Consider the following 13,811-nt stretch of genomic DNA (forward strand, 5'->3'; position numbering starts at 1 on the left):
ATATTAAGTTCACTTGCTTGCTTGCTTGCGCGCTTACGACCGTGCAAATCTTTCGGTCGTTTTTTAACCCACTTCCCGTGATCCAATCGAGCTGACATTTTGCACACAGACTCGTTGTGCGTGACAATTTATTTTAGTGGGAAAAAAAAATTCCAAAATGTTACACTTTTTAGGATTTCTTTTTATATTTAATTACCAATTGCTTAATGGTGGCAGGCAATCATCTGACCCATAAGTGGCAGCCATCTCAAGCCAGAGGACGAGAGGACTCTAGCCGCCACGCATATAAAGGATTTAAAGTGAAAAACTTTGTTTTTACGGGTAAATTTTTTCAATGCTAAATTCTTTTTAAACGACTTCTTTTCCCGAGAGAGAAAATCCATTCCCAATGGTTCGTCGGCCGACGGTGCTCGACGTGGCATTCAAACATGAAAGCAGCAATTCTGTTGATTTGACGACGGCCCAGGCACTCGGTGATTCACGCCAATCAACTTCACCTGCTTATCGCTCGCCCGTGGTCACGATTACCGTGAACTTCACCCACCTGCTTCCTGCACCCCATGGCGAGGACTCGGTCGAGCGGACTGACGGTTCCGTCTCGTCCACCCAAACACGCTGCATTCAACAACCAGCCAACACTGCAGGTCACGGCAACGAAGACGGATATGATTAGATCGCAATAGCCTTGAACAGACTGTTGGGGCAAGCGCTGTTAACGAGCACATCCCATGGAGGCTGGAAGCGGCACACGATGGGGTGGGTGGCCAGCAGCCACGCCCGGCCGCCTTTGTCTCCCTTAGTGGCGATGTTCACGCACCGCACCAAGTACTCATTTGAGGCTGAGTCGACCTAGGGGAGGGCCCAGGAACGGTTCAGATAAACGTCACAGGTGCTGGCCGCGAGCGGGAACCGAACTCGGGTTGCCGGTTTCACAAGCACGGCCTTAATAGGTGCTCGCTAACAGCACTTGCCCCAACCGTCGATTCAGGCTGTACGGGGAGTCTTTGTCTTTGTGTGCGTGTGTGTGCGCCAAAGTTATTTTTGTCAAGCCTTAAAAAAAAAACAAGGAACTGAAGTGACACTTAGCATTGAAAATTTGGTGTACAGTATAGAAGAAATGTACTGCAGCATTAACACGCTTTCACATTTAATAATTAAAAACTCATAAGTGATTAATTCATCTGCTTTGGCATTCACTGATGTGTCAATTGATCAATTGTTTTGCAATTGGGAGGCGGGGGGGTGAAACAAAGATCGAAAAAGACCATAACCATTATCATCACGAAGTGTGCGTTCTCTCTCCCACGTGGACACCAATCCCAGTGAATTTACACTTCCAAATTTACAGATCGCAGCAGTGAACTGTAAAGAAGCGCGTCGAAAGGTTAATGTCTGACATTGCAGAGGGAATAGGGGAATAAAACACGTGAATTAGAGAAGATATAAAAGTTAACGCAGACATCTTGACTCAGGGTCATTGGACATTAGTGAAATATCTATAAATGGATCATCCTGTGTTTATTGTTAAACCGTAGCTGCTGAGCCATAGGCCCAAAACGTCAAACGGCCAGGTAACAAACAGTACCATAAAAGTTGTGATTTATGTAACGTTTAACTCGTTGTTCTTTTTAATTCAGAAAGGTTATATGAGCTAGAGGGGGGGGGGAGGGGGGCATTTCGACAGGTTCGAATTATATACATTATAGATGCCATCGTGGTGCAATGGAATACGCATCAGACACAGCACAGGCTCTGTAAACTCCGTGGTTGGCGCGTGTGGTAGTACTGGGAACATCGCTATGGGTGTTTTAATGGGTTTGTAATAAGCTGGAGGGTATCGGGCGGGGAGGGAGGGAGTGAGTGAGTGAGGATGGTGTGGTGGTTATTGTGGGAGCAGGAACACGGCTGGTTTAAAGGTGTTTGTGTAAGCTTTGGGGGTAACAGAGGAAGGGAAGGGAGTGGTGATAGTGATGGTGGTGATGGTGGGAGCAGGGCTATGGTTTTTAAAGGGGTTTGTCTAAGGGGAGGGGGGTGGCAGGGGAGGAGGGAGGGAGGGGAGGGGGCTGCTGGTGGTGATGGGGGATGGGTGGGTAAATGGCTGTAGGGATAAGGGATGGGGGTGTGTGTGTGCCGGGTTGGGTGCTGGGACGGAGTGGGTGGGACGAAAGAGAAGCTTGTTCGGACAGAACGTGGATCTTAGCGCAGTCGGAAGGTTGAGGCAGTGCCGTGCTGCCCATAGCATCGTCTTGTGTGTGTGTGTATATGAACGCGGACGGATGTACGCATAAGGTAAGCGTATACTCGCATATATAAAGACATACACAATGTACATATGGTAATAGATACGAGCAGTTTCCGCAAGCGAGTATCTACTGCATACCGTACGACTACACGCACAGCGCTGTGTACACGTGTGTATATATACACACACACACGTAAACGTGTACAATAACTATGCATGGAATACGCGTGCTGTATATCTAGACATACGCGCACGTAGGGACACACACACACATAGAGACGTAATACATCAAAAAAACATACGTACATTTTCAAATATACATGAATGCTTAATAAGCACAGAAGACGCACACGCACTCGCACACTCGCGCACAAAGATGCGAAGACAAAAACAAAAATCCCCCGTGTAGGCTGCACGCGCGTTTGGGGCAAGTGCTGGTTAGGCTATGGCTGTAGCGGCGGTGGGGTCCGTATAACCACGCCCGTCCGCCTTTGTCTCCCCGGCGTTAACGTAGCCACGGGCGCACACAAAGGATGAAGCCACGCAAACGCCACTCGTCGCGATTCAACTCTATCGCCGTCGAACTGGCCGCATTAAATGCCCAGCGTTGCGCTTAGAAACGCGCGCGCGCACACAGACAAACCACTGCGCGCTTACACCCCAAACAGCAATGAAACAATAATAATAATGACACAAGGCATTTAAAACGGAGCCCAGACGTATATATCGGGCGACAATCGAGCCTCACAGCAGAGCGTTCGCGGAATGTCGGTGGTTGGACGGCAAACTCGTGTCATCTGCTGGTCATTATAGAATATATCTCTCTATTCGTTGCGTTGGGGGTATTAACTGCCGCCGCCTACGCCAAACGCAATGACAGAGGGCATTTAAACGGAGCGAGATTAATAGAGGCAGCGGTATCATCAGCTCGTGGATATCAATAGACGATAGCGTGAAACTAATATCGTCAGCCGGACAGTACTATATTTGGTGCATATTCACGTACTGCTATAGACTGTGCACGGTGAATACGTGTTTTGTATTCCGGGTAATTAATTTCATGAGCTGTCCATTGTAGTAGTATTATCATCATACGTGCGTGCGTGTGTGTGTTAGACGAGTGTATTGTTAAGTGGATCGTGGCGCCTTGCCTGCTATTACATTACATTAACACCATGTCGGTTTTATATAGCATTGAGCGAATGTAGCCACAACAGAGAGAGAGACGCGTTTACTCGAAATGTGGGGGGGGGGGGGGGGGGGTGAGATACGATTTGTGATTGCGTCTGGCCGCTAACTGCTGCTGCTGCAGCTGATGATGATGATGATGGTGACGACGATGATGGAGACTCGGATGTTGGAAATATCATCTTGATTGCGACGCTGATGATGGCAAACGATTACTGATATCACACTGCGGTGACATCGGTATAATAAAAATAATTGATATCGTTGGCATCGTAATACGAGTCTGGGAAAGGCTCTATATGCTGGATAAAATTTTTTTTTGGAATTGGACCTCTGGTATTGTTCTATGGGATGGTTGGATGGGTGGTGCTGATGGTGGTGATCGCGGCGGTGGTGGTGGTGAAGGTCTGATACAGACGAGGATAGGAGACGGCTGGACGCATGGCTTGCAATCTGCGGTCGCACAAGCATGTCCGGTGAACACTACGACAGTGGAGATGACTGGGAAATCGGAGTGGGCGATCTGATCATTGACCTCGACGCCGACTTGGAAAAGGATCGTCAGCAGAAGCTGAAGGAGCAACAGCAGCAGCAGCAGGAGGAGACCGCGAGCAGCAGCAGCAGCGGCGTATCGCCTTCCGGGAATAACCGCAAGAATCGGCACAGCAACAGAAAACATACGAACAAAACGAAGGGCTTCCCTGAGAGCGAGTGCAGCGAGGATATCGTGGACGCAGGAAGCGGCGTGGGCTCTGTAATTGTGGACAATAAGGACTCTGATCAAGCGGCAGACATGAAGTTGATCAATAACAACAGCAGCAGCAGCAGCGCCTCTGAGAAGACTGGGCGTGTGAAGGCGAATAAACGAAACAACAAAACCTCGAAGGCCAGGAACTGTCGACCGTTGTCTCCTGAGCAAGGCACTTTAGCTGAAACTGCCTCCACAACCACCCCCACATCCACGATCACAACCACCACCAGCAGCAGCAGCAGTCCCACCACAACCACCACGACGAGTGAAAGCGCTGTCCCATCCAGCCCACAGACACTTGGAAGAGTTGGAGGTCGCGCATCTGGGAGCTCGAACAAGCGAGACAAAGCTAAGAAGAGCCTAAGTGCTGGTGGACAACATAGTTCTATTGACGATGATAATGATGGTGGTGGTGGTGGCGGCAGCGGTGGTGGAGATGGTGGTGGTGGTGGTGACAATGTCAACCATCAGCATAATTCTAATCGTGGAAGCGGTGTCAATGGAGCTCTGTTGGATGATTCGGCCGCGGATAAGACGGTGTCTCTGCGGGAAAGCTGCGTGGATGTTTCGATGATGGACTTGAGAAATGTCGATGAATCTCAGTCCAACTCGAAGACTGCCAAGACTGGATTGGTAAGTGATTACAAACGCATCATCTCACGATCATTTACATTTTTTGAGATGTGATTTGTAAACATTTTATATATATACGGGACCCGAATTTTGAAAAAAAACTGCTTCTTTAAGAAATATATACATTTGGCCAATTTTCTTTAAAAAAATTCTACGTTGCTTGCGGAAATAAACTGGGCGCTTGTGGCCAAATAAATTCCAAACGCGCGCACACACACAAATAACGTTAAAAATACTAACATGATGTCAGCAAACCTGCTTTTAAGACCCACAACACAATCAAACTATACAATAGATGCCGCCATACCATCCATACACGTGCCTATAACCATGATACATTGTTGGCATGTACGAGCACATGTTTGTTTTAAATGTATAATGCACATAATGCAGTCCAGGAGAATCAACGTCAATGCACCAAGTCAGTACTGTACAGTATATTTCGGTCAACATGCGCCTTTGTGAATGCACAACACCATGCAAGCAAGACGATAATTGCCCGTATCTGTCTAAATTAAATTAAAGTGCACGTGTAATTTAACCATGTTCAGAAAATTAAGTGGGCCTCGACAGGACATGTCATGTGTACAGATGATGATGGCCCGGTAATGATCACGTCCAAGAGAACGTCCACCGTGGAGATGGAGTGATGAAATCAGCTCGAGTGCGAGGTGGCATTACTAATAATAATATTATACAATCGCAGGGTCGTGAGAGATTGCGTGGGTTCGGGGGGTGGGGGGCTTCTTCATCCATCCAGCGGTGGATTGACTGACTGATTATTAACTGTCTGCAGCATGTGAGCGAGCCTGTTGAGTCAACAATGTCTCGCAAAAATAATACCACGAAAGGGTTATATATACTGTGTGCTCCTGCTATTAGTAAGTATTTATAGCCTTGTTGATTCTGGTGTATTCGTTCATTGGATTGTTTCAATGGAAACACTGGGAAAGCTGTCAATGCCAGCCAAGGTTTACGTATATTTTTTTCTGTATTACGTCTCTATGTGTGCGGGTAACGTTTGCGTGGGGACAGTAAAAATGATGTTGCCCTCACCCGCTCCTCCTCTGTATTGTTTGCCATGGAATTTTTATCACCCACCCCCACCTTCTCCCCCCGTTCGTCTTGTTCAGTCGTCTTGCGACAGCTCTCCCGAGTCGAGCATTCTGAGCTAATTTTAGCGAGCGAGCCAAGGCACACATTGCACCGAGCAAAAGGCGTGGTTACAAAAAAAAACCCAACACACAAACCCACTTGGGAGCACCCCAAGTGCTAATTAACTTAAATAGCAAAAGGCACACATGTTAACAAGGGACATCTAATCTCAGACCTCTTATAAATGTCCTTGGAGCTGTACTGTTATTATGTTTGGCAGCGAGAGAGTGTGTGTGTGTGTGCATGGCGTGGTGATGTGGCCACCCACCCCATCGTGTGCCGTGCCGGCCTTCATAGGTGCTCGCTAACAGAAATTGCTCCAACAGTCTGTTAAGGCTGTACGGGGTGTCTTTGTCTTTGTCTGGCGTGGTGCTGGCCACCTCACCACCCCTGTTGTGCAGTACCGGCCTTCATAGGCGCTCGCTAACATCACTTGCTTCTCCATTCTGTTAAGGTTATACGGGGGATCTTTGTCTTTGTGCGTATATGCGAGCGGTGGCAAAGTGGTTTACAAGCTGCGCTACAATCACCAGTGACCCTTGGTTAGACTCCCCAATGGCGACGCAGAACATTAATTGGTGGGAAGTTGGTAACTGGACCTCTGTGGGTCTCAGTAGGGTTGCCTCGGCCTTAAATAAATACCCCCCGGAACGGTGTGTATGCAAGGGTGGGGGGACAATGGTGGCTGCGGTGAATGTGGAGATTACCATACCTTTAGCCCTGATGTATGCGGTGCCAGCCTGAATCGGTAGTTCACTAACAGCACACTTGGACAATTTGGGTGCGCAAAACGTGAACCGAAAAATGTTGAAAGTCCTTCCCTTTCCTGTCAATGACGGCGTAAGAAATCTGTAATTATTTTTTGTAATTAGCCTGTCGCATTTTAATTACCAGCTATATTACGTGTAGGCACAATTAAGTGGCAACTTGATAATCCCGTGGTCCGGGAGGGGGGAGGGGCACGCTCCTTTTTGGTGGCGAGTCAAGATAGGAAAACAAAAGTGTGTATTTTAAACTGCACGCAAGGAAATGTCCCCCTGCCCCCCGCATTCAAACCCATCCCTCGATTTTGTTTTTTAGACTCTAAGAAAAAAAATGACATCTCTTTTTGAAAGCGACCTTGAGGTTCGAATTGTGGAGATAACATTTCGAGTATTTCGCAATGCCACACATGCCATTTGTAAATGGCAGACACAAAACGCGCACGCATGCACGCATGTCCTCCTGACACGATGCTTAAACCGCTTCTTATTAATGTGCGACTCAAACGCAGCCCTCCGTCGTTAATTCGACACCCGCGCCGCAATGGTGATGCGCTTTTTTTTGGGTAGTCTCCGATTTTATTTCGTGACAGATTTGAGAAGCGCCCGAAACAAGCCACCGCGTCTATAGGCCGCATGTGAGCCGTAGATTTAATTTGGCTTATTGTGATGATCAGTAGGCAGGGGGGGGGGGTACAATCAATTTGTGGCATTTTTTGCTTGATTGAGTGAGAGCTGTGTAATTATTTTGATCCCAATCAAATACATTGGCTTTTGTGCATGCTAGAGAAATGTATTTCGCTTGTAAGCAAGCACCTAGAATTGGTTTGAATTCGTTCATATGTTTCTACCCGTTGGAAGCATATGTGTGGCGAAGTAATATATTATTTAGCCGCTTTAACAAAGCTATATACAAATAGCAGTGTCTTTTTTTACGGAGAGAAATGGCTTTCCATGATCACAAAAAATATATATATACCCCAGACTAACGTATCCTGCTGGGTGGCCCTTGTGGTTAAAGCACTTGGCTCACAGCTGGAAAGTTGCAGGTTCAAATGCCGGTCAGGGGTTGAATTTAACCAATCATCGTTTTGTGTGATTGGTAAAAAAAAAACTTTACCGAGGAAGTGGTTATGACACACCAGCTGCACGACGCGTTGTGACCCACACAAACCCGAGTTTGATTCTCGGTCAATGCTAACGTCGGAGGCAAGACATCTGAAGCGGTGTGTCTCTCAACCCCCTCGCCTGCCACTTGGTGTCCCTTGTCAAGACTGGCTTCTGCCAAATGTGGAATGTCCATCACTGGCTCTGAGGGCCACCATCAGCGATCTTCTGCCCCACGCTCATTTTAAACATCGGAACACATTTCCACGAATAAAAAAAAGAGTAATCGTCAGAAATACTCTTGCTCGCAGTGTGGAGGACGAACATCATGGATTCAGATATCCACAATTTTACGCAACTTATCTGGAACAATCGGATTAACTTCACTTATCCCGATTTTTTTTAGCAGATAACAGGAGTTGGAATGTCATTACCCCACGTACATGCTGAGAAGAATATGACCGTCCAAGACCCACGATAATAGGATGAATTTGCTGTTGAACTCCACTTGTCTGCAAAACATTTGCGGATAACAGGAAGCCGTTCCACAATGCCGGATGGAAACATCCGCAGATTATTGCGGATAGCAGGGAGAATGGGCAGCGGATTTAGTGTGAGTATTTTGTGGACCGCACAACTGTCGCGGGTAATAGAATCGCGAATAAAAGTAGTTCCTACACTCCACGACTGTTTCCGTTCTATTGACAACAAACACTCTACCACAATACACAATACTTATTAGATTTTAAAATTGTCTGGCCTGTGTGCGTGCGCGTGCCTTCGGCATTTGTCTGCGGGATCATCTCTTAATACTCTGGAAAGATTGAGAGAGTGGTTGTGGGAGGGGGGTGCTGGAGAGTGTGTGAGCAAAAGGGGGCTTGATAAGACATATTTGCACAGCATCCAAAAAAATACACCGAGCAGTGTTCTAAATCACTGTCAAAAAGACATCGCAGTTTGCCAGTGGCGTTGTTTTTTTTACGCGGTGCGTTAAAATATTGTTTCCGAGGAATGTTGACGAATCCTGGAAGATGTTGGGTTAACCCCTTTGATAAACATTGTGGGTTTTTTCTAACCCCCCCCACCACCACCCCCTTTGCAACACTGTACAAGGCTGCTCGATGGAAATTGAAGGAGAGTGATCTTTCCTTTGTGCTCGGAGCCGTTTTAAAGTAAAACCGTGCCACATAAGAGAGAGAGAGAGGAGAGGGAGGGGGGGCTCCTCTATTTTTTTTCTTTATTCCCTCGACGTCTCTTTTGTCCCTGGTGCAGCTTTTCTTTGAAAACTTTAGCTGCTCTGTGCAGTTTTTTTTCTCCCCTCGCTCTCTTTCTCTCTCTGTGTGTGTGTGCACCGAGTTTTTCCCTGCAGCGATATATGGAGGCAGATGGCAATAAAGTGGGTAAAGGAGAAACGCAAGCACGCGCACGCGCGCACACACACGCATTCGAAATCAACCAAAGGTCTGGAAGTTTAACAAGATGTATTAAGTCGAAACTTTTTTGGGGAAAGGTGTCGCTGTTCATGGATTAAGAGCAATGGAAACTTACTTTTTTGTGACGAGAAAACAGCTGATGGTTTGCGTGGCGTGGCGTGAAAAAACGGTGGTTCAGCGGTTAACGCACTCATCTGCGAAACACACCGCCCTAATATGAATCCGATCCCCCCCACCACCACCACCACAAACGGGCATCATCGGTGACTGACATCCGAACCTTGGCCGTGTCTTCCCAAGGTCGATAGGTCTTAAATGAGAGCGACAAAGGTAGCCGGCATTGTGTGCCGTGCTGGCCCTTTGCAAGTGTTTTTGTAAATTTTATTTTGCCAGGTAAGGCCCACTGAACTATAATAGCTACTTTTTTCAGAAGCGAGCTGACCAACACAAAATATGAGCCCAACGAAGTGGCTTGTCGTGCAAATGTATAGACGTCGGACGCTCATAACGCGTGTTTCTAAACGCTTGCCAGCATTTGCCCCCAAATAGTCGTCTTCTCTGTATGCTATGCGCGGGTGATCTTTGCCTTTTGCACGCGTGCGTACGTCAATCGAGTCCGTGTGTGTGTGTGTTTTTGAAGCCCCAAAACAGCTGGCAAGACTGCACCTGTTGCAACTAAACTTGGCAGGTTCGTGAGCCCAGTGGTGTTTGGAAAGGTTTGCTCGATTTTATTTTTTTCGCGTTGGGCCGGATCAATTGTTACTTTGCCTGGCAGCAGTTTCGTTTGATGTCCTCCTGTTTTATCAACAACAAAGTTTGCCTTTGGCCAAACTTTGGTAGGAAGGTGTTTACTGCAACTCGGGCGCTCGTAAAACTTATCGGCAGCCAGTGTGCGGTTGTAATCTACTCCTGGAATCGAAATTACAAAAGGCAGGTGCTGTTAATCCAGATTTTTTTTTTTACAGTTCAGTATTCTCTGACCCTACACGGTGGTTGATAAGTTGAGCGCGGTAGAATCTGGCTGTTAAGCAGCGCCGTACGCGAGCAACGCATGCCGTATGTTATCACACTGGTGGGAGAGGAGGGTAGGGGGGGGGGCAAATGTCAACTTCTGATATAAGCAACACTGCTTCACTAGATGAGCCTTACTCCCAAATGGTATGCTTATATCCAGCTTCTACTGACCACTTTGTGGGACGTCAATAGTGGCTGCCATTTTTGATGTACTTGCCCCTGCCATATGAATGTGGAATTTCCACTCTGGCTTTGCACTGAAAATGAAAGCTGATTGTTGCTGAGTGATTTCAATTTTAGTGGGAAGTCGCCACTTTTTTTTCTCCTCCCTCCTGTGAAATCGGTTAAAAATTACCATATACATGTTAATTACTTTGATCACTTAATTAAAAATATTAATAATAAAAGCTACAATTATTCAAAGGGGGGGAAATTATGCTGTCACAAGCTTAAGAATGTGTGAGAGAAACCGTACACGGCATGCAGGGCACGAGGAAATGTTCGGAACATTTCATGCTTTAAGTCTCTCGCGAAAAAAAAAAATCTTTGCACAAAACTATTTCCAACTCTGAACATTTTAAGGGGAATGGAAATGGGGCGACAGCCTTTTCTAAAAGCCCCCCTATCATTAGCGCTAAGAAGAATTTTTATGTCATGGTTTTTATTACCGAGGGTCAAAGGTCATTGGTTGTACAAGGTACAATCAAACCCCATAGGTCTCTTGATCCTTCTGTTCACAAAGAGCCCTTGCCTCATTACGATGACAATTACTAACGGGAGTGCCGTGACTTTGACAGGTGGACAAATTAAGACCGGCGCATATATAGATGCTGTAAAGCCTCTAATCGTAATCCTGCAATCTATATCACTTATATGTGCTGTTAAACCAGTTTTTATACTGTACAAGTACACGTCCATCGTTTTCAAAATCTGAAATGTCACCTTTGTTCACTCGTCCGGCAGTACACAGCCACCACTGAATTAAACCGGGAAGAAAAATCCCGCACGTGCATGGACTCTGTGACACTTTCCTGGAAAGTGTTTTTTAATTGGCGATAATAACCTCTCCTTCCGAGCAGCGCAACGAGGCGACGTCGCGAGATGACGCGACGCCTCGCGACGTCACGGGGAGGTGAGGCTTGCGATGTCATTGTCCAGGCCGAAAAATGTTTTCCATTTTTAGTGCTGGTTTTTTTTCAATTCCTCTTTTTTTTGGGTAACCCGTTTTATCGATCAATGTGACCGGTTTTGTTGTTACGGGATAAGTCTTTCCGCTTGCGATTTTCAAGTAAACATTTGATTGGGCTCGTCCTTTTAAAGTGACATCGTGACGCCACGCTGCAGTTGATGGCTGGATGGCCGCAATGAAATAGCGCTTCGCAACTGTGGTTGGGAGTGTTTCAAAGCAGCCGTGCAAGTGCTGTAACATAATGTTTCGGTCTATCTGCATCAACATGAGGTCAAACGTGTTGGCGCATGAGGACTTTGCTTCTAATTAGACTAAGGCGTTTCATTTCACACGGGCAATTGCATATCATCAAAGCGAAGGCGGCTGTCGCGACAAGTGGGGATTCGGGAAGTGATTAAAAGTTGACCTAACGAATGCGGTGCTTTTGTTTAATAAGCCCCACAGTGACTGTGCGGCCACGGGGAAAACAACTAAAGAGTGGTGCTGTGGTTTACAAGGCCCCGCATTTTTTTTTCATGTTAAAATCTCCTGCACACGACAATATGAGCCACGTCCAAATCGAATAGAAAAAAAAATGGTCCCGCGTGCTCCGGTTTGTCTTCGCCCCATGAATTATGCTGCTGCTGCAGTGTAATGCGTAATCAAGTCTAAGTCTGCGTGTCTGCCAGCTCAAGTGAGTCGTGGGGAAGGGGGGGGGGCACATTTCTCCGTCCATGGCCCTGAAACAAGCGGTGGAAATTCCACATTCCCATGATGGCAGCCAGGTTTTCCCACAGGACAGCCGATTTTGTTGCTCTCACCGTGCGGAAAGTGGTGCTCGTGTCGATAGTTCCCAAAAGGTCAATCAGTTGCACATTTTTTTCTTAACACTGACAAGTACATATAAAAATAACACACCTCCTGTTTGACTTTATACGCAGGGGAAAATGCTATTAACGTGAACTGAGTAAGGTCGGCGTAGGGGACGCGAGGGGGCGGCGTGGACAATCGCTATGCCTGGCCGCCTTTCTCTCTGCAAGTCGTGAAGGGTGACAAGATGAATCATGAGCTGCATTACCAGTTTTTTTTTATTATTAATCTTGAGTAGTATGAAAATAAGGCCCGGATACAACGTTTGGGATAATTTTTGTTTTGGGTTTTCGGATAGATCAAGAGCAACAAAAAAGTGGCGCGACATCGTTAAATTACGTCGCTTGAAAATGAAATCACTTCCGTGGCATTGGGTGACATCACTTTTGTGAGCACGCAGATATGTTAAATTGTTACGTAATAATGATGATCGGAAAATCCTCGCAAAAAAAAATCTGAAATCGTCTTTCAGAAGCCAAACGTTCGAAATGTATCATTTTTAATTCCTGAAACCCATCTTTAACGAGCTGATCTCGTATACAATATTTAAACATGGGATCTTCCCCTTTCTGGCAACAAAACAGATGTTAAGATGTTCAACACGCAATGGATACCTTGCAAGAAATCAAGTCTACATTTAACCACGCGTACTTGGGGTGAACATGCAAACAAACATGCTCTTTCAAATATATGCATTGTCTTTTGAAACTGTTTGGCCTCCACCATTTACTTTGATATTGACAAAAGGGTCCCACGATATTGGGACCTTCCAATTTGAGAACCTTGCATGCTGACCACTGCGCCACCCACTCGGCCTCGTGGAAATGATTTAATTAGTACGTAATAATTTCATTTTATAGAGCGCCATTCGTGCAATTGCATCCCACAACGCTGCACATCAATTTGCCAGTCCCCTTACACAGACGATACGAAAACAAAACCCCTCCGCTTGCCCAGCAAATCATAACCTTAATAGATGAATGCATAAAATAACGAGGGAAAAAAAAACGGACCGGCAACTGGCATCTCGTTAACGCAGCTGGCGAGAATATCGGTCTGTGGCCCCAAAACCTTGCCAGCGTAGTCGAGACTTTTCGCGGGCGCACCCGGCCGTTACTGCCGCCAGACTGAAATCCATCCGAGCTTTTTGGGCAGGCCCGAGATTGCGGGGATCTTTGCCACCTCGAGGTGAGGCTTTATCTGAGGCGCGCGCGACAGCTCCACGTTACTTATAGTCAAGTGCGCTCCGATTGCTTCGCAGCAGTTTGGCCTGGGGGTGGCTTCCTCCCCCCCCCCTCTCGCAGTGGTTGAGAAAGGTCGCGGGGTATCTTATGGGGATGTCACGTTTGCCGGCGGCGGCCGTGTCAGTGGTGCTGTGTCACGGTAATGTTACGTACGCCTGCGATGGTGCAGCACCGTTTGTCAATCTGCTGCTGGATGAGGTTTGAGGTTGCCTCTCCACCGTGCTCTATGTGGGGGTCGTGGCGGT

The 13,811-nt window shown here is 46.8% G+C and overlaps 1 protein-coding gene across 1 annotated transcript in view; it reads left to right on the forward strand.

Moving 5' to 3' along the window:
- The first annotated feature begins 2,181 nt into the window (after nt 1–2,181).
- LOC133354265 (zinc finger protein 608-like) overlaps nt 2,182–13,811 on the forward strand; it is a 93,366-nt gene continuing 81,736 nt past the window's right edge. The window contains exons 1-2 of the mRNA XM_061570973.1: nt 2,182–2,289; nt 3,836–4,814. Of these exons, the coding sequence (XP_061426957.1) occupies nt 3,900–4,814 (915 nt within the window). The 5' untranslated portion in view covers nt 2,182–2,289; nt 3,836–3,899. The remainder of the gene's footprint in view (nt 2,290–3,835; nt 4,815–13,811) is intronic.

This window comes from Lethenteron reissneri, chromosome 46, assembly GCF_015708825.2.
Source record: "Lethenteron reissneri isolate LAM-NWPU_2019-01 chromosome 46, ASM1570882v1, whole genome shotgun sequence".
Taxonomy (NCBI): domain Eukaryota; kingdom Metazoa; phylum Chordata; class Hyperoartia; order Petromyzontiformes; family Petromyzontidae; genus Lethenteron; species Lethenteron reissneri.